Source organism: Schistocerca piceifrons, chromosome 4 (assembly GCF_021461385.2).
Source record: "Schistocerca piceifrons isolate TAMUIC-IGC-003096 chromosome 4, iqSchPice1.1, whole genome shotgun sequence".
In the NCBI taxonomy this organism is placed as follows: Eukaryota; Metazoa; Arthropoda; class Insecta; order Orthoptera; family Acrididae; genus Schistocerca; species Schistocerca piceifrons.
The window spans coordinates 422,233,202-422,261,189 of NC_060141.1; the positions used below are offsets into that span (position 1 = coordinate 422,233,202).

Consider the following 27,988-nt stretch of genomic DNA (forward strand, 5'->3'; position numbering starts at 1 on the left):
GTGGCTACCAGGGTTGCGGCCATGGCCATGCTGGACATCCTGGTCGCCGGCATTGGTCTTGCTGTGGGAACATTCTTGAAAATTCCGAGTGTGGACGTACAAATTCTGCTCTGTACCAATTCACTCTGTGACTGGACATTACTTACATTTATATGTGGAATTTACTGGGTGCGAGATAAACACAAGCACCACTAGAAGCATGCATTAAATGAAATGACGTGCAGTAACAACTCAGATAATTTATTATTGGAGGATAAAAACAAATAAATTTTAAAAACAATTATAGGAAAGTCCAGTGACAAAATATAGCATAGGAACAACTTCATCACACACAAATCACAGCCCCTTATAATGGAACATTTTCCCAAATAAATGTGTTCAACAATTATTATTTTTATTGTACTTCTAGGAAATAAATACATTCAGCTCCTACACCACCCTCTTCCACAATTAAATTACTTTTTAAGTGCATAAAAAAATCTTAAACGTCAGTTATTGAATTTTTAGTCGCACTCTTAAATCAAAAACTGAATAAATAAATAAAAGGCGCGCGCGCGCACACACACACACACACACACACACACACACACACACACACACACACACACACAGAGAGAGAGAGAGAGAGAGAGAGAGAGAGAGAGAGAGAGAGAGAGAGAGAGAGAGAGGGGGGGGGGGGGTTCCCTATTTGTCCAACAACCATCCAGTAGCCTCCTGCTTAAAGTGTCCACATCTACTTACTCCGGAAAAAAATTTAAAAATGCTTAAGTCCAGAAAACTACTTGAACTGTTGAGGTGGTGGTCCAAAGAGGCCACCACTTTGCTTGCTTGCTGTTCTAGAAGGAGCAAACCCAAGCAGCTTCTGGATGTTCTGGAAGTGACAAAAAAATTATATAATTGAAATGTCTTCTTTAAAAGGAAACACAAAGGAACATTCAGCACAACAAACTAAACAGGAAAAAAATCATATATGTGCAGAATCAATGCAGAGTATATACAGGATATATACTTATATGTTTTTCATACATAACATGCTAACTACAGGAGTGTCGAAACCAATGCAAACCCATGACTTTATGTAAAGATTGAGCTTTTGAAAACTTTTAATGCCGTTTTAAGTAGATACAGTAGTTCTGACTTATGAAGGAAGGAAAATTAGATTTTTGAACATCCTATTGGTTATGAAATCAGTACAGACTGAAGCTTGGATGGAGGAAGAAAACAGGTCATGTCCACTTGAAAGGAACCCACACCAGCGATTTCATTAAACCACATAGAGCCTAAATCTGGATCATCAGACAAGAATTTAAAATCCAGTCTTCCCAAATGTGAGCCATTGTCTTAACCACTGCATTACCTAACTCAGTGATACAAATCAATCTCAGCAGTTAGGCTTCTAATGGTTATCACATTTTCAACCCAACTAGGCCTCCAATGTGCTATTTTGGGTGCATATTTTCACATTACACTCCTGTTTTTTTAAGTTCTTTACATATTTGAGACATCAAAATAAAACACCTGTTTTCTGTAGTGAGAAAAGTACATACTGGAAGAGCAACTGAATTAAAGTATCTTAAATATCTTGTACATTAATGAGTAACCTGTAGATAAAGCAGTACAGCATGGGCAAATATAACAATGGCAACATTCAGTGTCAACGATGTTAAGACAGCAATGAAGGATTAATTATGACAAGATCAGAATATGTTTTTGATACTGAAGTTTGATTATATTCCATCTTAGTCATTTCTGGCCTACTCCTTGTTAAGAGTGCATGTAATAGTGTGCACACTACACAAACTGTTTATCTTACTGACAGTGGCTCCCAATAGTTGTTTGAAGCGTTAGTACTGATGCAGAAGTGCCACACAGCCTGACATAAATAACATGTCACACTTGTACCTCCTATTAAACTTTTCAGTTTTTGCATCATAAGCATGTATCTACCAGTATACTACTTACTTACATGAATGGCAAAATCTGACAAGTGTAGAAAACTAGGCAAGTGCCAGTAAACATCAAAATGGGAACAAAAAATTCCCGAAAGATAATCTTGGCAAAATCCAAACTCAATGTTTATCTTTGCACATCACAGCAGTTCATTTCAAATCATATTATAACTAGGCTATTGGTAAACATGGTTGCTATAATGGAACTACTTGGTTGCTGAAAATATGGTTCAACGCAATCCATTGCCAGAGTTACACAGATTATTGTAGAAGAAAATGATTAACATGCAGGATTGCATAGACAATTTTTAAACATTCATTCAAATGACAAGTACTGTCACATCTCATTTCAAATTCTGTCATAAAGTTAACAAAAGTAAGAAATAAAAATTAGCAGAAAATGTTGCAGGGTTGTATTGCACTGATAGCACATTGAGCAATCATTAATTAAAATTGAGCTGTCACTGTAAATTTCCACAAACCACATGCCATATAATATTTGACAAATCTGCAAAGTAGGGGTAATACAACGGCATGACCTATGAATGGTGGATGACTGGGGTATTACAGAACAAGAGTGGTAATTAATATGGTTACTCTCAAATGTTTTTGGGTTTTTCAAGATTGCTTCTGATTAGAGTATTTCCAAGAAAGAAAGTTAGTACTGGCCTGCAATGTGAGTTATGCAACTTTTGTCTTTCTTGCCATTTGTCAGACTAAGATGGAAATGAGCTGTCAATATTATTATTTCCCCATGATGACTCAAAAGTATGAGTGAACACACTGGAAAGTCTGCAGTCGGCTTTCAGCAAGTCTACGCCTTCCAAAGAACAGTTTGTCACTGATTTAGTTCAGCACAAGGAAACCATTATTGAAGATGAAAGGCAATCATGACAGGTCACAAAAGCCAATACCAAAGAACGTGAACCTTGTCAGCTACCAGGCTGCGTGAAAACTGAATGCCCGCCGGAGCTAATGGACCTCAATGGCAGTGTCGCCCAAGCGCTCCACTCGTCTAGTGAGTGCACCACCATTTCGCCACATGGATACACCGGACAACAGTGTCCCTCGCGGGCAGAATAAATATCGATGTACCTCGACCACTCAGTTAGTCATGTACTTCATCTGATAGCGTTTGTTACTATCTTCACCATATTACTGACTACTCGTCAATGACTTCACTTTGCTATTGGTTTTCCTCTTTGGTCCTGATTTCAATTGTGGTTTGTACTTGACCTGTTAACAGTGCTGTGTCAAAAGTTCACTGCACTTTGTTGTTGCATAGATTGTATTGACTTGCTCTTGGTGTGTCAGGTCTGCCGTTCTGTCAGCCCTGTTGCTCAACGCCAGCATGGGTTTGAGTCCCGTGCGTAGTCGATCTCCTCCCCTTGCGTCATATCTCCTCCCCTTGCGTCATCATCGTTTCTCTCCTGTTTTTCTGAAGTCAGCTGTTCGCAGATATAGCACTTGAGCCTGGACAGTAATTGAAGAGGATCTCCGCTGCATTTAACAGCAAATTAAGTGCTCTCTTGGGATTGGGTCCTACCTCGACATCTACATGGATACTCTGCAAATCACACTTAAGTGGCTGGCAGAGGGTTCATCGAACCACCTTCACAATAATTCTCTATTATTCCAATCCCGAAAAGCTCATGGAAAAAATGAACACGTATATCTTACGTCCTGTCTCATGTCAGTGACATTCTCTCCCCTATTCCACGATAATACAAAATGTGCTCAATGCACTCAATTAATCCTACCTGGTAAAGATCCCACACAGCACAGCAGTACTCTACAAGAGGATGGGCAAGCATAGTGTAGGCAGTCTCTTTAGTAGATTGTTACATTTTCTAAGTGTCCTGCCAATAAAACGCAGTCTTCGGTTTGCCTTCTCCACAACATTTTCGATGCATTCTTACCAATTTAAGTTGTTCATAATAATAATTCCTTGGTATTTCGTTGAATTTACAGCCTTTAGATTTGACTGATTTATCGTGTCACTGTAGTTTAATTGATCCCTTTTAGCACTCGTGTGGATGACCTCATAGTTTTCATTATTTAGGGTCAATTGCCAATTTTTGCACCATACAGATATCTTTTCTAAATAGTTTTGCAATTTGTTTTGATCTTCTGATGACTTTACTAGATGGTAAACGACAGTACCATCTGAAAACAACCTAAGATGGCTGCTCAGATTGTCTTCTAAATTGTTTATATAGTAAGGAACATAGAGGGCCTACAACACTATCTTGGGGAACAAGAGAAATCAATTTTGTTTTACTCAATGACTGTCTGTCAATTGCTACAAACTGTGACCCCTCCGACAGGAACAGAAATCCAGTCACACAATTGAGACAATATTCCATAAGCGCACAACTGCAATACAAGCCGCTTGTGCAGTACAGCGACAAAGCCTACTGCAAATCTGGAAACCTAGAAATCAACTGTCAATAGCACTCAACACTTTGCATGTACAAGAGCTAACTGGGTTTCACAAGAATGATGTTTTCTAAATTTGTGTTGAGCATGTATCAATAGACCATTCTCTTTGTGGTAATTCATAATGTTCGAGCTCGATATACGTTATGTTGATGTTAATGATATGGGCCTGTAATTTACCTTTCTTGAATACTGGTGTGACCTGTGCAACTTTCTAGTCTTTGAGCACAGATCTTTCGTTGGAGGGTTGTATATGATAGTTAAGCATGGAGCATACTCTGAAGGGAAACTTATTGGTATACAGTCTAGACCACAAGACTTGCTTTTATAAAGTGATTTAAGTTGCTTCACTCCTCCGAGGATACCTGTTTCTAAGTTACTCATGTTGGCAGCTGTTCTTGATTCACGAGTGATTTAGAGATAAGGACAGGAAAATTCTGCGAACAATAATGCGAAATTGGCAATGTTGAGCAAAATAATGTTAAATTTGCAATTTCATGATGTATTGTGAAATTTTTAATTCTGCTGTATGCAAATGTTATAAATCTGAGGACAGTAGTTCACTATTATCAATAATTGATAGTAACTGAATGTTAAAACTGCATTTTGACTTCTAATCCTCTCAAGACTGAGGATTGTGTATATCTTAAATTGAAACTTCCTGGCAGATTAAAACTGTGTGCCCGACCGAAACTCGAACTCGGGACCTTTGCCTTTCGCGGGCAAGTGCTCTACCATCTGAGCTACCGAAGTACGATTCACGCCCGGTCCTCACAGCTTTACTTCCGCCAGTATCTCATCTCCTACTGTCCAAACTTTACAGAAGAACTCCTGCGAACCTTAGACAAGGCTTAGCCACAGCCTGGCGGATGTTTCCAGAATGATATTTTCACTCAGCAGCGGAGTGTGCGCTAATATGAAACTTCCTGGCAGATTAAAACTGTGTGCCCAACCGAAACTCGAACTCGGGACCTTTGCCTTTCGCGGGCAAGTGCTCTACCAACTGCGCTACCGAAGCACGATTCACGCCCAGTCCTCACAGCTTTACTACTGCCAGTACCTCATCTCCTACCTTCTAAACTTTACAGAAGAACTCCTGCAAACCTTGCAGAACTAGCACTCCTGAAAGAAAGGATACTGCGGAGACATGGCTTAGCCACAGCCTGGGGGATGTTTCCAGAATGAGATTTTCACTCTGCAGCGGAGTGTGCGCTGATATGAAACTTCCTGGCAGATTAAAACTGTGTGCCTGACCGAAACTTGAACTCGGGACCTTTGCCTTTCGCGGGCAAGTGCTCTACCAACTGATCTACCCAAGCACGACTCACGCCCCGTCCCCACAGCTTTACTTCAGCCAGTACCTTGTCTCCTACCTTCCAAACTTTTAATCTGCCAATTAATTGGGAACATTGCAGTTTTGTTAGTGGTGAGCATGACAAGACATCCTTATACTGAGTTTGGCTGAAAATGATACCAAATGTGGCAATAAAAAGACAGAATTTGGCAAAAACTACACCACATTTGGCAATCAAATAACAACAAATTTGGCAAAAGTGTTAACTAATTTGCAAAAATAAATGATTCTAACAAAAATAGCACCAATTTTGTCAAAAGAAAACATTGTATTTGGCCATAAAATAAAACAATTTTTTTCCTGTCCCTTTTTTTAAGATGTTGCTTGAGAAAATTCAGGTTAAATATTTCTGAAGTTGTTGGATACTGCATCTTTAAACACTTGGACAGAGAAGTTTCCACATTGAATTCTGTCAGTAAATGCTATGCATATGCAGTTCCAATCAAAAGCAGTATTTAATATCATAAATTGTGATGAAACAAAGCTGAAACATGGCTATTCTCAGAAGAAATTCTCCCAGCAAACCACAACATTGAGTGTGTGTGCACACACAGAGATGGTGTGCACGATCTCTCTGAATACCTCTACAAGTGTATAAAAATCAAATATGGATGGGATGCTGCTTCATAATTACAATGAACCAGCTCACAGCATGGTGAAAATTAAATCTCTTGAGTAATCTCGCATCTACACTTTTCCTCATCTATCCTATAGCTCTGATCTGTGTTGTTCTTTCTTGTTCCCACAGCAATAAAAACCACCTGTAAATGTCAAGTTGAGTCTCCTGCAGCAGCCAAGGCTGTGAAAATAGTGACATCATATTGTTACGTAACTTAAACAATGGAAAATCCATGATGGAATGTAACAACATTATAAAAAGAAAGTTGCTACTCACCATATAGCGGCGATGGGAGATGCTAAGTCGTAGAAAGGCACAACAAAAAGACTGTCAACAAATAAGCTTTTGGACAGCAAGGTCTTCATCAAAAATAGACAACACACACACACACACCACTGCAGTCTCTGGCAACTGAAGCCACACCGAGTGTGTGTGGCTTCAGTTGCCAGAGACTGCAGTCGTGTGTGTGTGTGTGTGTGTGTGTGTGTGTGTGTTTTGCCTTTTTGACAAAGACCCTGCTGGCCGAAAGCTTATTTGTTGACAGTCTTTTTGTTGGGCCTATTTGAGACTCAGCATCTCCACTATATGGTGAGTAGCAACTTTCCTTTTCATAATATTGTCACATAAGCAGTGTATACAAAGCAGCGGATACAAATAAAACCATTCGTTATAAAACAGAAGTGGCACCAAGTAACTGCTACCATTCAGGAATGCTTGCTTTTAAGCTATCAGAAACATCCAGCTATCACTTGAGTAGGTTAGGTTGAAGACTGAACAATAATTTAAGAAACACTGGTCTGACACCATTCATAGACAATTTCTGTGAAAATTCACACAACAAAGACAGGGATGGGTACATTTTCTACTTATCACCATTGAAGAAGCAATACACACAATTGCATTTTCTAATTTTCTGGATTCCAATAAGCTGACATACTTGATTCACTGCACCTGATATTACCTAAGTAACATTGAATTTTGAATTCTTTACAATTAAAATGCACCTCAAGAATACCACATACAAGATCTGTTCAAAAAAATCCGGAACTTTGTCCACAAAATTTTTCTACATTTACCTTTTACTTATAGTGCATAGTCTCCTTCAAAATACTCTCCTCCACAATTGATACATTGCTCTCAATAGCGTTTCCATTTCCAGAAGCAGTCTTAGTGTGCCTCTTGCCAGATTCCGTGAAGCCCTGTCTGCACTACTATTGCATATCTTCACCATTTCAATGGGGTTGTCAACGTTGGAAATAAAGTCCACAGGGGCCATCTCTGGAGAACACGGAGGATGAGGCAGCACTGTGATTTTTTTTAAGCGATAGTCTTGCACCAACAACCAACAGGGATGAATGTGCGGGTGCGTTATTGCGATGCGAGAGTCATGAATTGTCTCACCACATTTCAGGCCATTTCCTTCTCACGTATTCTCTCAGATGTCGCAACATGTCCCGATAGTACCATTAGTAACAGTTTGTTACTGTGGCATGAATTCGTGATGTACTAATCCTTCTAAGTCAAAGAAAACTATCAACGTGACTTTGACATTTGACTTGACCTGACAAGCTTTTTTTTTTGCTCTTGGAGAGTCTTTCATGACCCATTGTGAAGACTGAACCTTGGTCTCAACATCATAACTGTAGACCCACGTCTCATCACCAGTTATGATTCTCTTAAGGAACATCTTGTTCTCGTTTGTGTGATCCAAAAGCTCTTCACAGATTACAAGGCGAAGCTGTGAGCTGTCGGACGAACTTGGCGGTAACACGATGCATTCCAAGATGCCGTGTCAGGATTCCAGGACATGAACCTACTGAAATGTTACATTCTTCTGCAATCTCTCAGAGACCGTCAGTCCTCAACTGGTATGCACAATTTCATTGACGTTTCTGACATGAGCATTGTTGGTAGATGATGAAGGGCATTCTGAACGAGGGTTACCTTTAACTTCTGTCCGGCCATTTTCAAACTGAGTGAACCACTTGTACCACTGAGTATGCCTTAGCACTCACCACTGTAGGCTACCTGAATCATTTGGTGTGCCTCTGTAAAGGTTTCACACAAAATTTAGTACAGACACATTGCTCCTCTAACTCTGCCATTTCGAAATTCGCAAACTGTGCAACACAACACACTACTTAATATAGCATTTTACAATAACTAACAGATATACAACAATGAAACTTCCAGCAGTTGCATATGAAATGCTGTTGCACATGTCAACCGAATTTCGCCCCAACACTCCACTGGCGCAAAATTACAAATGTTATGAAATTTTTTGAACAGACCTCATACATCAAACAAGGTAAAATGAAGATGTTCATTCCCCAATACTGTAGAAGAATGAAAGAACACATAACTACAGCTGGAAGCTCTGTGAGGATGTTTGTAAGCAATGCTGTTGTCTAGAGTACAGTTGCATAACCCAGAAGGCTGAAGTAAAATTCAGGAAAGCCTGCAGGTGATCAACAATTGATGCAATGGCTGACAGCTATCAATCACTCTAAAATCTTCCATACACTACATACATGTGAACAACAATTTCTTTCTCAGTAAAATGATCATCTTATGTACCATTTCTTCAACAACAATATGTCCTACTTTTCATGACTTCTGAAAGTGAACAACATGTGTACAAATTCCATAGGATGCAGAAATGAACGCAGCAAACAATTGCAGCTGCAATCAATTGTAACACTGATGCCTTGTATGATATATTTCAGACTAAAATGAGCTGTTGCCATAAAGTACGTATTGAATTTGTGACAAAATCATTTTGGCTAAGTTATTACAATAATGTAAAATCTGAGCAGGACATAAGGAATAGAATACCCAAGATAACCACTCTCTGTACGGAGGCATTATTGAACAGTGAACAGACTCTCACAAGATACTGAGAATTGTAATCTAGCTTACAGACACTCAAAGCCATAATATTATGTCACTCATAAAACAGCTCCTTGCAAAGAATAATCATGCCTTCAGGAAAAGTAACTCACGTTACAGCTTGACAATATTATGAAAAGAATAGACAGTTGTTACTCACCACATAGCAGAGCTGCTGAGTTGTTCTATGAGCACAATAAAAAGATGTCAAACAAAGCTTTCAGCCAAACAGCCTTCATCAGAATTAAACACACACACAAATACAAATACAACTCACACACATATGACCACAGTCTCATGCTGCCAAGGCCTGGTGTGTGTGTGTGTGTGTGTGTGTGTGTGTGTGTGTGTGTGTGTGTGTGTGTGTTATGTCTAATTCTGATGAAGGTCTGTTTAGCCGAAAGCTTCGTTTCACAGTCTTTTTGTTATGCCCCTCTCTGAATCTCCACTATATCGTGAATAGCAACTATCCTTGTCATTATATTGTCATTATTCCATCCTGGATTTTCCACTGTTTTATTTTCTTTCATGTTAATGCTTTATTAACATAAAATATCTGGACAACAGTAAACACAGAAGACCAGGCAGACTCAGCATGTCTACATTTTTGACTGGTGTTTGAAACTGTACCACACTACCACTAATTACAACAGATTCACAAATATCCAACTGTTTCAATGAATTTTGACTAACAGAATCAAGAATGTTGCATAGAGCAGCAAATGTTCAACACAAACACAAGCAACAAATGCTGCTCCAAAGAAGTTTAATAAGACCACTAATGTTCCCTACACAAGCGAACAATTTATCAGATATGGTCACTCAACTGGAAAATACCAATGTTAGACAATCACATGGAAATATACAAAAAAAATTGACAAAACTTTCAATTCATGTACAGAATGGAAAAATAACCTTATAGTACTATATCACAACATTAGTGTTAAATATTTTGAGCCTATAATATTTAAATATCTAGGGATAATACTACAACATGATATTAAATGAGACAAACATGTGAAATAAGTAGTAGATGTGGTGATTTACGATTTAGGTTTTATTTGGGGATATGTGTGCTACATCTGTAAGGAAATCACACACTATATGCTAGTGCAACCAATTCCAGGTGACTATGCCAGTGTTTGTTGTTCTAATCCAGCAGGCATGGCAACAGGGAATTTTCAAGGATTTGCTGCTATAATCTTAACAAACAAGTACAGCCCCTATGAAGGTGTAAATGGTGATCACCTGAATGGACATCTTTAAAAGACAAGACATCACAGAACCACTATTCAAGGAAGACTATAGCAATTCTACTATATCCATAATATAACTCTTTAAATTAAGGCTGAGAGAGATTAGATCACATAATGTGGCATATAGACAAATTTTCCCCTAACTTCAAACAGAATATCAGTAAATTTAGCATAATGTGCCTTCCTCCCAAGGACTTGTGGAGTACAGATGTAGATATATTATCAGAGCCAGTTTAAAGTCTCAAACTGTTTTCTATTCACTGAGTATCAAAGGAAGAGACGAAATACAGAGAGAAGTCAGGCAACACTTTAGTAATTATAGAAATAGCGGAGACTGAAAAGGGTGGAGCATGTTCCTGTGGAATGTTTCTTAAGTGTTTCAGGGAAATTGTATGAAACCCATACCTGAACCAGGAATTAAGCCTGTACAAACTGAGTTCATAATTCAAACAAAAAGGTTTGGGGTTAAATCCTAACCAATCTGATTTTTTCTGTCACTTCTAGAACAACTATTTTGCTGAGTTTCAGTACGGCATTTTCTTTCTGGAATTCATCTCCCTATGAATGTAGTCAGACACTGGTAATACTTCTATTTCCCACAGAGTGTGAAAGTATGAACTGGAGGGATAAGAGGAGACAAGAAACAAGATTACAGCCTCACTGAATTGGTAGAATGCATAATTCCCTTGATGCTTATGAGAAATTTGTCTTTCAGCAATAGGCTCTCAGTTAGTGTCACAGAGTGGTAGAGCACAATAGTACAATATGCACATTTGGTTTACGTAAGTTATTTTTCTGTATGCTGGAAATTTACACACTGCAAAATAGCAAAGTGATTTTTTTTAAAAAAAAAAAAAAACATTATACTATATCATTATTCACGGTACAAGAGAGTCACAGATAAAACAAAAACATTTTTCTTCTTTTCTGCATATTCTACCAGTGTTTCATTTAGTATGGTCTATGGCATAAAAGGAGCTGTTCACAGAAATGACTTCCTGTTAGATTTAAAATGTCCTTTGTGACTATCAACCGCACAAACGGATTACAGGTAAAAACATACACTGGTATGCAACACTTAAGGATGTGTCACTTGCAAGGAACATACCTTGACAAAATTAACACCGTACATAGAAAAAACTGCTACGGTATAGTACAGAAGGTAACTGAAAGAAATATGCAATAAGATGAATAGAAATGATACTTTTATTCAAAGACAATAATTACACTTAAGTCACAGTGATTTACAATGGTCCTCTGGACAATACAAATGGTGGGATATGGTTCTTCATAGGGCACGCGATCACCACAGATGGCAATGCATGCTTTGCAACATGCCTCTATGCAGGTCACAAGGCTGGTAAGGTGTTCTTGTGGTGGTGTGTTCATTCCTCCACCAGCATAGTTGACAACTACTGGATGGCCACTGGAGCATGTGGACACGGATGCGCTGCAATAAGTCTCCCCAATGCATCCCACAAGTGCGCGATGTAATTTAAGTTGGCGGAACAGACAGGCCAGTTCATTTACTAATGTCCTCTCACTCCAAGAGCTCCTCCACCTGTGCTGTACGATGCAGTCGCCCGATGTTACTCATAAAACTGAATGCAGAGCCAAATGCACCACTGAAAAGATGCATGTGGGGAAGCAGTTACAGTGTCACAACAACATCGACCAGCAAGTGTACCATGTTCAAAGATTTGGAAGTCAGTAGGCCCATGCAACACTGTGCATCCCTACAAAATAACACCTAGACCACCAAAAGATCATGTCTGACAATGTTCCTGGGTTAACTGTGTGTTCCCCCTCTCGCTATTTGAGGCCTCATCAAGAATCATTACTCACAAGGAGACCACACGGCAACTGGACCTTTGTGATTTTTTTATATTTATGGTAAGTGAAGTCCAAAATTCTCACGTTTCTGTTTCCCAAAGCAGTTTGATGCAACTCTCAAAAATTCTAAATAAAATTGACTTTAAAGTTTTCTGAGTGTCTTTAATATTATAAAGTACTGTTGGCATTTTGACAGGCAGTGTGGTGCTGCAGCAGAATGCTCACCTACCATGTGGGGGGGGGGGGGGGGGAAATCAGTAGCACGCGAGACTAGAAACTGTTGGTTCCAGTCTTGTTTTGGTCATTACCCCTTTTTTTTTTTTTTTAAATACCTTCATCATTTAAATATAAAATGCTTCGAATCTATATTAATTAACACACATCTAATTGTAATTTTTATGAAAAACACATTTCTTCTTATTTATGATTACATATGGCTCTAACAATCCAGTTTACATTCTCAATATAAATTCTTAATTCCCAATCTTTTATAGATTGCTTAAAAGAAAAAAAAGAAAAAATAATAATAATTACAAATTGAACTTTTTTTGTCTTTATACATTTCAGGCTTCACAGAAATTTTTGTGGAACATGCACCTTTGTTTAAAAATTCATCACAGTCAGAAATTGAACTTGGACCGCTTATGTGGCAGGCAAACGTTCTGCCCGAGCGACCACTTCACGCCAAACTCTCAGAAAATTTCAAAATCAATTTTCTCAGGAATTTCTGAAAGACAACTGCCTTGCGAGATTCATATTTGAGTGCTGAACTTCACATACCATAAATATAAAAAAATCACAAAATTCCTACTGCCACGTGATTTTCTTTTCAGATAGTCTCTTATATGCTCTTGACACCTTCGAAATCGGTGCCACCAATGTGCAGGTGTCAATGCAACACCACAAACTGGTTATTGGGCAAAAACATCACTCTCATGTACTCAATGTGCCTCGCAATCCTGTTAAATGTGACTGCAATTGCATCCACTGTTTAATGTGGATCCCTTCTTGCGTACTGCACAATGTAGCAGTCATCTACTGCTTGGTTGGCTGCAGTTGACCACCTCCTCTTCTTCGGGCAGCAGTGCCTGTGGTTTGGAATCCTCCCCATGCATGTGAAACAATGCTATCAGCAATACCACACTCCTGAGCTGTACTCATCACACTTCGCCCTTCTTCCAGCTTCCCATTGATTCCTCCCCACCTGAACTCGTACAAATGTTCTCTCTGGGCCACGCTGTTACAAAGAACACTACCACAGTGCCATACATGCTTGACGATTGTCGCACACTGTCTTTTCTCATTCATTCAGTTGCCTAATGTCATGGAGCCAGCCCCACATGGCACTATCATAACTTTGACCAGATGCCATGTGACATCCAGATTTATGTGCACGACTGGTAGACCTCTGGCAACAGCTGTCACACTTTCATTCATTTCCACTAAGTTATTAATGTGTTGTATTACTTAACCCATCTCTTCCTTTAAGTTCTGCAGAGCAGTGTATTTTCACAGTTTGCATTTGGCCAGTCAATACCCTTTACAGAAGTAATTAACTATTCACAAAAATTATGACATATGGTATTAATGAATGAACATCTGCTAAACACATGAACTGTTGATTTTCACAAACAGACAATTACGAAAAAGGACCAAGTTTCTGAACTTAGCTTGTCGAGGAGCCACAAGAAATCATTTCTTCCAGTTCAAACATTCATCAGTAAGTTCACCAAGATATTTGGAGCAGTCTATGCTACCCTCTGACTCCTATTCACGTATTACATTACAACTCATTTTGTCATGCAGTACTAAATATATTTTCTATGCTGAGAGTTCGGTATCCCTACTGTATTTCTGAAGGCATTTTAAACTGACTTAATCATGCAAGACCATTCACACATTCCTTTTTTCTCCCTTTTGTTGTCTGTTTCAATGGTGAGTCAAAGAATTACTGGAGCAGTATACAGGGTAGTCCATTTTTTATTCGTAACTTAAAGGATAAAAGAAGTCAACATACGAATTTACAATTTCTAAGCTGTGACAGTGTCTTAAGGCCCATGATTCTTATAATTTTTAAACAGATTTTTCACCACCTAGATTATAAAGGTTATTTCTCTTTATTACAACATTTCTGGAGAACAAAAATCTCTTCTGTAAAAGTCAGCAAGGATTCCACAAACAGAGATCTCGCAAAATTAAGCTCACTCTGCTTGTGCAAGAGATCCTAAACACTGTAGACAAAGGTGTCTAGGTTGATCAAATGTTCCTTGACATTCAGAAGGCATTCAACACAGTTCCACATTGCCACGCTGCCGTATAGTGAACAAAGCACAAGTTTACTGTGTATCAGACTAAATTTGTGATTTAAGTTAGGACTTCCTTGCAGACAGAACTCAACGTCATTCTTAACAGAATAAAATCAGTACATATAAAGGTAATTTTGGTAGTATCCCTATGCAATGATATAGAGCCATTACTGTTTACAGTTTATATTAATGGTCCAACAGATAATGCTTAAAACTCCATAAGGCCATTTGCAGATGACGCTGTTTCTTTAGGACTGTCACAATGCCACAAGATGAGGAAAACAAGATGACCTGTAGAGGATCGACAACTGGTGCAAGGACTGGCAGTTGACTCTGAATATAAATAAATGTAATGCACTGTGGGTAAATAGGCAAACAGATCTACTATTGTTCAGTTACACTACTGATGATAAATCATTATAAACCGTAACTACTGTAAAATACCTAGGAATAACCATCCAGAGCACCCTTTGGAAACACCACATAAACAGTTGGGCTCAGACTCACTGGGAAAATCTTAAGGAAATATAATTCATTAATAAAAGAAGTGGCTTACAAAGCACTTGTTTGCTGGTTCTAGTGTTTTTCTCATCAGTCCGGGACACTTTTCCATATTAGGATTAATAGAAGGCGTACAAAAGATCGAAGGAAGAGCAGCACATTTTGCCACCACATTGTTTAGTCTGCACAAGAGCATTACAGGGATGCTCAGCAAACTACAACAGTGACAGATTCTGCAAGAGAGGCACTGCACATCAGACAGGTTTGCTGTTGAAAATGCAAGAGGAGTCAGCAAAATTTCCTCCCATATGTATTTCGTAAAATGACCACGACAAAAAAAATGTTGTAAATTAGAGATCATAATAAGGTTTATCTACAATCACTGTTCCCAATGTCATTCATTAATGAAACATGAAAGGAAAAGGGAGAAGAAAATGTGGTACCAGAAGTACCCTCCACCACACACTCTGGCAAATGGCCTGCTTTGTACAAATGCAGATGTTAAGATCAGTTCCAGTTATTTTTCATAAGTATCTTCAGATCTGGTGACCCATATAACAGTTAACCTCAGTCTGTGTCAGTGTCGAACGTGTATAATGTCTTGCTAATTCATAAAGCCTTGAGCAGGTTATTTTCCAAGTTTCTTTTTATTTAATCAAAATAAATTGCTTCAAACTCCAGGACAGCTTACTTTGTCAAATCAGCAGAGAGTAGGTTGGCATGATTGTACAGCAGCAACACTTGATACCATCTTCTTGGTTGTTTTTCTTAAATTGTAACTACAAAGTGTGCTAGATGCTGACAACAAATCTCGATTGTGACTACCACACCTCTGGGAAGCAATTTCTAGTACTCATTATCATCTTTGTGCCACGAGATGCATAACAATGTCTGTTGCGGATGTACATTGGTCTCTGCATGGAGAGATGATTTCTCCTGAGGCTCAGAAATTAATTTTTTCTGTTGAAGTTAACTTAAATGCACCATAGCTCATCATCAATAATGACACTGGGTAGGAACACTTGTTCTTCAGAAGCAAAAATGTAGGTATGGCAGTACCCACACACCTAACTTTCGGATCGGGGCTACTGAGTGGACACAGATGATAAATGGTCACAGTTCACACCTGCCAATTACTGAGTACACTGATATGGTCATAACATAAAATTTAAATGGTCTTATTCAAAGCACACTGATCTCCCTGAAGTCTTCCTGAATGCAGAGAATCACTCACATCAAAACTACCAACGAGAAAACCACTTTTTGGCTTGATTTAAACGATGGTACTCTTTGCATACACAGCACAAATAGTTCCAGCTGCCTCTATCAAAATTAAAGCAAACAATGTTTCTCCAGCAAACACACTATTTTCTATTGATCGTGACACTTGTTAGTTTCAAATATGCAAAATTCTATATGTATAATCTCATCAATTCAAGAAAACTAAAGTCAATAAATACATTTTTAACAACCCTCATACTCAAAGCTTTAAGGTAAATTTTAATATGACGGCAAATTGGGTGTTCCTCACTCGCAACCTGCACTAGCAATTAACACATCAATAGTGTTCTGCAGTGTTAACTGGGTTTGTTGTGAATATTTTGCACTGAAACTCACACTACAAAAATAAATAATTTTATGTTTGCTAAAGTGTGAGATACAGCACATGCTGTAGATTGTATGTACAAGGTGCAATGAGATGGAAAACCTCAGGTGGTGATGAGCCACCTTCAGCTGCTTCATTGAGGGCCAGGCAAAAAATTTCTGGAATGAATCACTATTACTAGTTCAACATTAACCACAGTTTCACTTGTGTATACTTGCCATTAATTGTAATTAGCACAAGATTACATCCGAAGATCAAAGACATTTTGCTGTAAAAAGTTCTAACATTCTAATATTCTAGGAATCAATAATTCTCTTCAGATATTATGGCTGAATGCCTCCCTTCCAATGTCAAGGCAAGCTAGCAGCTGACACATGAGTAAAATTTGTACTTATTTGTTCCTTGAGAAGCTACAACATTCTGATGTTTCAACCCAAACTTTTTGTAATAATGTTGGAACTGTTGAACCTGCAGCTTCTTATAGAAACCAAACAAAATTATTTTTGGCTAAAGTGCAATTATGGTGTACCAGGCTCTTCCACTACATGCTCTGTTGGCAATCTGTTTCTTTTGGTCACAGCCAATAATATGGTAGTATGAGGTAGCCAATCAGAATCGATGAATCTAACAATTTCCTTCGACAGAAGATACGAAGTAATTAAATTTGTTTTTGATATGGAAAGCATGAAGAAAACCAAATATGCTGTCAGAATGAATTGTAGTGTAGACCAAGGCCTAAATTAGGTTGGAATGTGATAATTTGATTGTGAGCTGTCAAAGCCAATAAATGTGAATAGAAGCAAACTAGATGCACTGACAAACTGGCCTGTAGTGACGCCTGAGGCCTAAGTTAGAAAGGACTGTGATAATTCTGTTGTGACTTGGCAAAGCCAACAAATCTCACCAGGAAAACATGATTGCTATAATAGACAACATGTAGCTTAGCCTGAGATGTAAGTTCATCATTGCAATAACATATTTGTTTGCGTTATTTCTGATTTTGGTGAAAAGTCTCACAATGTGGTTAAAGTTTCACTTAATAGAGGAACATCCCAGCTAACTTTACTTAAGAACCACAGGAACTTATGAATGAGCATTCTGACTGACTACTGACATGAGACTCACGATTCATCATGATTACTTCCCACCATTCACCATGCATATAGCCAATTGCAGCTGTCCCACTAATATTTATTTGTCTCTTGTAGCGGAAGTGAGTTATTACCTGATGACAGTCAGATATGCTGAAAACCTGCTCATAATAAATAACATCTGTTTATCACCATTACAAATGTCAAATTACAATTTTAATTTAGATGATGTGACAAAGGTGTTACAGTGTTATTCTTTTGTGTGTGAAATGTTGAACGGCTTAGACAGAGGTCTACATATGAAGTAAGAAATGATACCACACAGAAATAAGACATACTGGCGATTACGTCACAACTATTATCAACTGAAGCATATAAAACTCCATTCAAACTACAGTAGTAAAGTTCTATTGTTGAAAAGATAATTTTGTTATAGCAAACTTACCTGTCTAATAGACATTGTACAAAGAATGTACAAGAAGATAAAGGAACATTCTGTGTAATCATCTCCAGGCAGATTCCTGTGAGACAGTCCTTGGATCCAAGAAATTGGAACAAAAGGTAATCTTGCAACAACTCTTCCATCAAAGCTGAATGAAAAGTTCAGACATCTATGACTTACAGAATGCTTTAAACATTTTAGGCATTTGAAATTTCTTATGTAAGATACTTACATACTATTAAACATGCTCAAAAGAGCAGTGAAGGCAAAACCAATTGCAAAAACTGATTTCATTTTCACTAATGACAGATCTCTATTATTGTTCTTCAGTTTCTCTTCTTCTCTTTCTATTTTCTTCTTGTGTTGTTTATCAAAAGAGTCACCATGTGCCTCTTTGCGTTTCTCCACTGAAATTAAACAAACATGTGTCATTACATTAATTTATTTACACTTTTCCATTAATTTGCAGATGATATGAACTCAAAGTAACGTTATGTATATATTTACCACCATTTACTGCACAGAATAATGAATTCATTAACTTACATTGAGCAGTCTTAATCATGATTCAGACTGTAGTGAAGTTCCATGTACACCCACTCTCCTTTGACCAATGATGATAAAACTTTTTTCAGCAAATTGATCTGTTGGGATTAGGTGAGATGCGAGGTGGTGATGGTTTGGTTGTGCACTGATAAAGGAGGCAATCAAAGTGCCATTACAAAAAGCATACTTTTTAAATGGAGATTGTGGCGACTAACCTGTAGCATGGCCCCAGGCCTAGCATATGTTTTAGGCGTATTATTTGTTTAATTGTAAGTTATACGTCAGGACTATTTCATTTATATACACTGTGTCTCAGCTGAAAACCCTCGTCTTCACAGTACAGTTTGATGTTGTCAAGGTTTTAGGTGTTAATAACTAGAACAATCCCAACTAAAACAAACAATGATAGTTCAAGTACACGTGACTGGGCTATCAAGTATACATGATTGGATAAAAGTTACGTAGTGGATCCTTTTTCATTATTAGTAATAGGCCATAATCTAATATACCTATTCTGAATTTATCTTCGAGTTTTTGTTTTTATGACAAAACATATGTGTGAAATATGGCATGGACACAGACAGCAGTCTATGCTACAGCTCAGTCTTACTGCAGCCCTTTTTTTTTTTTTTCATATTCACTGGCTTGGCCAACTTACACCCAAACTATCACCTTCCAACCCGACTAAGAGCTCAGGCTATGCTCCAGATCAGTCTGTTACCACAGCTAGTAGGATCAACTCCCACACTCTGGCCCATGGTTTTATAAAGCCAAGCACCATAGCGGTTACATACGACTGAACAATATTTGCCTTAATAGCACAACTGCTCAAAGCTGACAAAGCTTTATCTTATTCTCCAGTACTTTCAAAAAAGTAAGAATCATGTTTCACTGATTTGGCAGTGATAAAATGGACGTAGGTGTCGAAATCACATTTTTTAAGAGATCTAAACAAATATAACTGCTTTGTAGAACCTATCTCTGATTAACTATAGCATTGTATGTGGTGTAAAAAATAAGTTACTTTACCAAAGTGATTGATTTTATTTACTCACATTTCATGAGTGGCTATGTTGCTTATAACACAACAAAAGTTAGTGTAGTCCAGTGCCCTCATATTTGGCCTGCATATTATAATTTAAAACAAATAACTGACAAACTGACACTTACCAATGTTAAACATGGGTCTTATGGTGAAAGTTTACACTAGGGAGAATGTCATACTCGTGTTTCGTGCAAGAATGTTATCAGTGCTTGACGTGAAGTATGATGGGAACAAATGAAGGTGTATCAGCTGTTTGCATTATGCAGCCAATGAGAGAGCAGCAGACAGATGACATGTTTTGAAGTAATAGATTCAGAAGAAAGGGTGAAATATTGCTGTAAATGAGGATTATAACTGCTCCTTTTGAGTAACAGCTACTTAAACTGTACTACTATCTGCATCTGCAAACCAAGGACAGTGTTGCAACTCATGATATATTCGAAAAAGCAGTAAAACATTTCTCTGCAATCGATCTGCATGAGCATACTGAGTAAGGGATGTATGTTTTTTTATTGAATCATGGGAGGAGTTAGGTGCATCATTTTTTTTTCATTAAATAATGGGTGATGGTAGGTGGATGAATGTTTATTAATATATCAAACATGCAACTCATTATTAATAAACATTGATCCACCTACTTTCCCCATGATTGAATTAAAAAACATTGACCACTTGCTCCAAACGAAGGCTTTTGCTGCACTTCCAGATGATTCCATTCACACAAAACTTTGAATCTTTAACAGGCACTTCATACCACATTTGATACATTTTAATGTCTCTGCAATTAATTCATGAGATATGCACTAACAGATGATTCCACTATACGGCTCTCGCTGCCATTAATGTTTCTCTTGAAACACATTAATACAATGAAAAGCAGCAAACAAGATAATAATTTCAATTTTGGTGCTAGCAATACATTGCCTCTGTTCTCGTCTCTCGTTGGTTATGTCAAAGACTCATCCCAGTGACTACGCAAAACTGATGTGCTACCAACCTATGAATAGTAGATAAGCACCGCCGTGACTACCGCTGGCCGTAATATAGACTTTAGCTATGGCTTACAGTATTTGTATACTTTATACAGGAGATTATGGACACACAAACAATTCATCTCTACACCTTTATCTGTTGATTAGATTTAGATTTTAATATTACTTACAGAAAGTTTCACATAGATAACTTCACTAGATATATAGACCTATACATCTATAAATAGTTTCAATCAGATTCTAAATGCTACATATACTTACATCTTTTACTCTGTCTCTCTACTTCAGCTTTTAGTTTCTGATATTTTTCTGTTCTGTATACCATTAGCCATGTAAGACCTAAAAAAAGATATCATTTAGCTGTGACTATTGTACTGAATTTCAGTAAACACAATCTACACAACTTTCTTTAGTTGCATAACAAAATAGCGAAACAGCTTCGTAACATTTGTATGGCAATTAATAAAAGTAAAAAAGCTGTAATAAGTAAGATATTTATATTTAATAACAAACATCAGAATTCACCAAGCAAGAAGTGCCAAATGCGTGTGTCAGTTTTTAAAGGACTTGCTCTGAGGGATCGGCTAAGATTTATAGTCTAGCAAAAAGCTGTTTCTACTACACACATTAAAAACTACAAATGCAAACAAATCCATTTTAAGTACTGTCTACCTCTACAATCGGTACATGACTGAGAAGTGCACAGCACAGCAAGTGTACTGGTTATTATGGCTTTTTCCAATTCCATTTACATATGGCACGTGGGAAGACTGAGTGCTTAAATGCATACTTAATTAGTGTAATCTTTTCTTTGCAACCCCAGCATAGGAGGCGGGGGGGGGGGGGGGGGGGGGGGGGGGGGACCGGGGGGGATTGGGTAGGGTGTTATAGTACACTCCTAGATTCATCCCTTAAAGTTGGTTCTACAAACTTGCTAAGTAGGTTTTCATGGGATAGTTTGAATCTTACTTCAAGCGTCTGCTAGTTAAGTTCTTCTTCATCTTCGTGACATTTTCCCATGGGCTGAAAAAACCTACGGCCACTTGTGCTGCCCTTTTTTTGTATCTATTTAAGTCTATTTGGTACAGGTCCTACAATACGTGAGCAGTATTCCAGAATGGGTCACATGAGTGTTTTGTATGCAGCCTCCTTTGTAGGCTGATTGCACTTTCCTAGTGTTATACCAATAAATTGTAGTTTGCCATTTGCTTTCCCTACGACTGAGCCTTTGCGATTGTTTCATGTCATATGCCTACGTATTGTTACACCCAGATATTTGTACGAGTTGACTGATTCCAACTGTTACTCACTGATAATTTAGTTACAAATACTACACTTTTTGTTTCATGAAGTGCATAATTTTATATTTCTGAATGTTTAAATCAAGTTGACAATCTTTGCATCACATTGAGGTATTATCAAGATCTAACTGAACATTTGAACAACTTTTTTTGAATAGTATTTCATTACAAATAACTGAATCGCCTAAAAAAGTATTGAGTTATTATTAATACCAGCTTCTTTCAGACAGCATTTCATTATAGATCCCTGCATCCTCTACAAAAAGAATTAAGTTCTTTTAAAAACTGTCCATAAGGTCATTAACATACAACATGAACTGTAAAGATCTCAATGCACTCCTCTGAGGCATGCCCCAAGCTGCTTCTACATCTGTCGATGACTCTCCATCCGAGATAACTTACTGCATACTTCCTACCAAAAAACACTCAATCCAGTCACAAATTTCACTTGATACCCCACACAAAAGTACTTTTGATAATAAGCATAGATGTGGTACTGAGTCAAATGCTTGTCGGAGACTGAGAAATACTGCACCTAACTGCCTGCCTTCATCCAAGGCTTTCAGTTATTTCATGCGAGAAAAGTGGAAAATGGGTTCGACGTGATTGATGTTCTCAGTATCCATGCTGCCTGGCATACAGGAGGTCATTCTGTTCACGATACCTCATTATGTTTGAGATCAGAATGTGTTCTAAGATTCTGCAACAAATGGGTCTCAAAGGTAGTGATTAAATAGCTATGTCATTCAACATTAAAGAGAGATGTAATTTTACTGACACAATGATCCTCATAAATTTCGGTTTGTGATGTTACACAGCATCAAATTAAGTTTTCTGCAATGTCAAGGAATTTGTGGAAATGCCTTGTTCCTTTTGGTGCTACACAGTTTTCAAATCTGGTTTGAAGTATTGTTTTCATATGCAAAACCACTTCTTCTTTCTTGATCAGACAATAGGTAAAGCCTTTAATATTATCCTTGCAAAAGACATACTTGTCCTGTACTGTGAGAATATGGTCTGTGGTTGGTCTTTGTAGGCTGGCTTTACTTCACATTTTGTTGTTCCTCCTACTCCATCAAATGCATTTTTACCATGGCAAGATGAAAAAAGTGCCATTCAGCCTCCAACCCAAAGTCTATTTTGTGGTTGCACAGACTTGAAAAATTCTTTTTGCTCTTATATGGACTACCACTTCCATCTGAAAAGTATATCAGCTTCTCAACCTCAGGAAAATTTTCTTTTATGTAACCTATTACATACTTTTGAAACACATGTACACCCAATGTGTTGTGCTATAAGTAGTCACTTAGAATGCAAATTGAAAAACTGAAAACTTCATCTTTCTCATTTTTAAAGTAGATAATAAACTGATGCACTGTTGCCTGGTCATTAACCCAGTGGTACCCCTGTATTGCATCCTGAATCACAAATGTAAAATTTTCTGCAAAATCAGCTAGCACTATGCATCCAGCTTCATGAAGTTGTGCTTTTTTTGTCCTTAAAAAAACTCATTTTCGATTTTAGAAACATAGTGGTGACTTTCGAGTTTTTGTAAGTTATCAATTAAAGATTAAAAGTACTCTTCCTGAGATTTAACCACTGTTATCATTTGTGCCCTGTCAGTTGTGACCCACTGTTTGAAGGTAATACTGTCTGGCATTTCCTCATCACATTCGTGAAACAATTCAATAACGGTTTCCTTACCAGGGCATTTATTACACAAACTCATCATGCAGTCATTACTGTTAGTGTACAGACCATGAAATCTAGTAACTCTTTGTAGTTAAGCTCACTGAGTTTTGCACCCGCAATCATTAGTTTGACATATTGATGATGTAAACACATACGGAGTGTGTCACTGAGAATCCAGTGATAGTGTTAACTAAATATATGCCACAATTAAATTTTATTACAATGAAACAATAAACCATTTAAATAGGCAACAGCCATAAGATCAGTTGTAGAATAATGTGAATTATTTCTCATTTTCAAAAATTCATATCTCTTTCACAGTTAGATATCAATGTTGAAATTTTTACAGTACATTGCTATCATATAGGTGTACAAACTGTGCAAAAATCATATTTTTATATTCCCACCTGAGATAACTAACCCCAAACTTTACATAAAATGAAAATTTTCAAAAATTCATAAAAAATTAAGGAAATATTTGCAAGTCTTCTTGCTCTATATGAAGCTAGTAGTGTATGATATCCAACTATACGAAAAAAAATAGACTCTTGTAAATCACTCCTTGTTTGTTATTTTTGGGCCTAAAAAGTGGATTTTTGAAAATTTGGATACCAAACTTTGGAGGTTATTTTGACTGGTTATTTTTGAATTTCGGTTATTTTGTGTACTGGACAATGTTGTAGTGGGCACTTTTCTAAAATCAATCATGTCAATTGCAATGTTATAACTTACCCCGGTGCAGAGATATTCAGATTTTCGCTAATGTCTCCAGACTCAAAAATAGTCATGCGCCTACATATAAAAATGGTCACCATCCAGAAAAGATGCAAGATAAATTATTTAACTCTTTGTCTGCCATGTGAGTTAAATATAAATCACAGGAAGTGTTCTCTTAGGGGCCACGTGAAGTAAATACAACTCATGGACATTTTTCCATTTAAAGCTCCGTGGTGTAGTTGTAACTCACAGGAGCACGCTTTGACTCCGAGTTATAGTAGGTTATGGCACCAGTAACAAATCATGTTTATGGCCAAGAGCTCAAGAGTAGTTATTGACATTTGAATTTGTGAGTTATATATAACTCTCATTGCTTAGTCGTATTGGACTTTTCTTCTTTTTATTATTTAGTTTGACATAATACACAGTAGATTGTAATTGCAAATCACATACAGTTTTATTGACATTCTTCAACTCTAATTGTAACAACAATGAAACTGAAAAATTTGGGTCATTCCACTTTGTTTCCCTAACACCTGTATGCACTGTGCTTTATGAAAAAACACTCTACACAAAAATATGAATCACAATTCTTAGATTTCCATGCAGTTTCTTTGCATTTCTTGACATCTTGCTCTTGTCCAAATTCATTTTTTCGTAGCACACTGTACACCTACGTACGGCTGCTCCCATGTTCACAATGGCTCATCGGCATCTTCTGAATGGAGTAGTCTCAAAGTTACTTTCTCTTTGAATTCTGTGATTGTGATCTTCTTGTTGTTGATGTATCGGTGAGTCACATAAGCATTTACCAGTGCTGACCCTGTCAACAATTCAATTGCAAGCTTCCTGTACCATGTCACACCCTGCCTTAGACAATGCGAATATGACTTAATTTGATCAGAAAGGTCTAAAATGTGTTGATTGTTCAAGAAGCTGGTGTGCTAGATGAACACTTGTGCAAAAATTGTCTGTATATAAGATTCTGCCCTCACTGAGTAATCCACTCATAAGGCTCATAACAACAGAAGTGGCAAGAGGAACACCAGGATTAGCATTCTTCCCAAAGTAAACTTTCATATTCCAGGTGTAGCCATCCTTTAGACAAAGTTTGAACAATTTAATTCCCAATTTATGGCCCTTATTCTTTATATACTGAATTAAATTTAGCCTTCCTCGAAATGGCACAAGTGTTTGGTCAATGCAAATTTGTTTCTCCGGCACAACTACACTCTGAAATCACTGCAGTAATTTATAAGAGGTTGAATTTGTGATAAGCGGCTTACCAATGGGCACTGGTTGTTATCGGAAAAATGCCATATACGTAAAAGCAGTTCAAAACGAATGTGTGACATAACATTTTTCACACTGTCGTGATAGAGCATATTTCTTGACCAATAATTTGGAATCCTCAGTTTTACATTTAGTGACATCCATAACAAAAATCCTAAAAATTGTTCAATTTCAGTTTTGCTGACATCAGTCCACTTTTTCAGTCGTGAATTAACAGTTACTGAATGACTTTCTAAGACTCGTTTTGCATACAAACCAGTTTGTTGTCATGTATTCTAGAATTTCATCAGGTACAAAATATTTGAAGAAATCGTATGGTGTCTTGCCTTTGAGTGTTAGTGCAACAGAAGCATTTACACCAGAACTGGAATGAATAAATGTAAAGTTTTTCATATTTTTACCCATAACTGGCCTGCAGACAATCTCATTAGAATTTGTTCTAAGTGTGTCATCCTCATCTTCAGAACTTCATGATATCACACTTACTTCAATTGAACCTGAATCAACTGCACTAACATGGTTAGAGGTGCTTTGTTGCCTCGTTATAACAGCTGTGAAGTTCGGTTCTTTGACTAGATGTGAACATAAAACTCTTCTTCCTACTTCACTCATGTGATTCCATCATCAGAGGTTCCGGTTTCGCTTCCGGTCTCCTCTGGTAAAAATTCGTTTGAGCTATCAACAAATAAAGACACAGAATCTTCATCACTTACGCCCATAACTTCATCTAAAGGCTGCTGTACAACCCTTTGTTCATCTTCGTAACTTCTACGAGACATTTTCTTCTGCTACTATATCAATTTGTTATAGAGCAAACAACACAATAAACACTGTAGCAACAATGCAGGAATGCAATAATGGAACGGTACACAAATAATGCTGTGGAGTGAAAACCTGACAGGAGTACAAGTCTAAAATGATTAGCAACATAGCAAATGACACACCTGGTACCTTTACTCTGCGGCCATGGGAATCATATGTAACTCACACAAAAAAATTAAAAAAAAAAGGTACTAAAATGCCATATTTTCACTTTATTTGCACTTCACAAGTTTACTTGGAGCAAACTAAAGCAGGATATTTGAAAAAAAAAGTAAAATAGCTCCAAGGAGTCCGTAACCCAAATATACCATGGCAGTCAATGTGTTAAAAAAAAACTGTTTTGAACTTCTCAAATATAGGGCAATCACATATAAAAAAAATTTAAAATATTTAAAAATGGTCAAGCAACCATCACTGGACCACTTCATATGGATTGACCCTTTCTCTGGAACGTTTTTCAGTATTTTTTCATAAAACTAACTTCGTTAAAGTTTACAGTGGAGTCAATTTTGCATAATAATCAATTATATATACATAAAACTGCAAAGAAAATAAATAGCTTATCTAAGAACTAAAAGACTTTCTTTCTTTTTTGGGAAAAACATATATTATAATTATCAGTTTCTATGAATTCTTCAGTTGAATAGAATTCGCTGTATTTTGGCCAAGTTTGTAATATGCTCTTACATTTATTAAATGGTACCGTGCGATAAATGCAGATAGTATACGCACTTTTTATAAGTAAATACTAACGTAGAAATTAAATGTAGAAAGAGCTGATCCTTTATTTACAGTTCTTTTAAACAATTTCGTGTTTGCATATAGATTGTGTGATACCTTAAAGTTAAAATACACGCACTGAAAAGGGAACTACCGCAAATAACAGCACATGTTCATTGTAAAACACAGTGTTAAGACGATCAGTCATTCAATTAACACTTCCAACGCAGGATGCCTATTCCCATGCCATTCACTCTGGCAAAAAAGGCGTGATTCTCTAATCACAGTTGTGTAGTTTTAACTAAAAATTCGAAACTTTAGGAAAATAAAAACGTGTTATTCCCATAGAAAAAACTGAAGATAAATTATTAATTTCATTAAATAATCTCACCTTCTCCCAACAACGCTGTGCATACCGATATGAAAAGTATCAACAACGTATCAGCCCACATTTTGTTCCACAACACAGAACTCACACCACGTAACACAGCTGATCACAGCTTCGACCAATGGTCGAAGGATCACAGTCAACAGTCAACACAACAAGGAACAATTTCATCTTGCTTTCTGGCGAA

The 27,988-nt window shown here is 37.3% G+C and overlaps 2 protein-coding genes across 2 annotated transcripts in view; one reads left to right on the top strand and one right to left on the bottom strand.

Annotated features, from left to right (window-relative positions):
- The window catches only part of LOC124795887 (tripartite motif-containing protein 45), a 177,099-nt gene extending 176,706 nt beyond the window's left edge, over positions 1–393 (top strand). The window contains exon 11 of the mRNA XM_047259968.1: positions 1–393. Coding sequence (XP_047115924.1) covers positions 1–131 — 131 coding nt within the window. The 3' untranslated portion in view covers positions 132–393.
- On the bottom strand, positions 220–27,974 carry LOC124794962 (calcium load-activated calcium channel). The gene is made up of 5 exons (XM_047258682.1): positions 27,805–27,974; positions 21,130–21,207; positions 18,518–18,692; positions 18,289–18,433; positions 220–871 (listed from the first exon to the last, which is right to left on the bottom strand). Exons 1-5 carry the CDS (start codon positions 27,863–27,865, stop codon positions 779–781), a joined length of 552 nt encoding a protein of 183 aa, XP_047114638.1. The 5' UTR covers positions 27,866–27,974; the 3' UTR covers positions 220–778.
- Between the last annotated feature and the right edge of the window lie 14 nt (positions 27,975–27,988).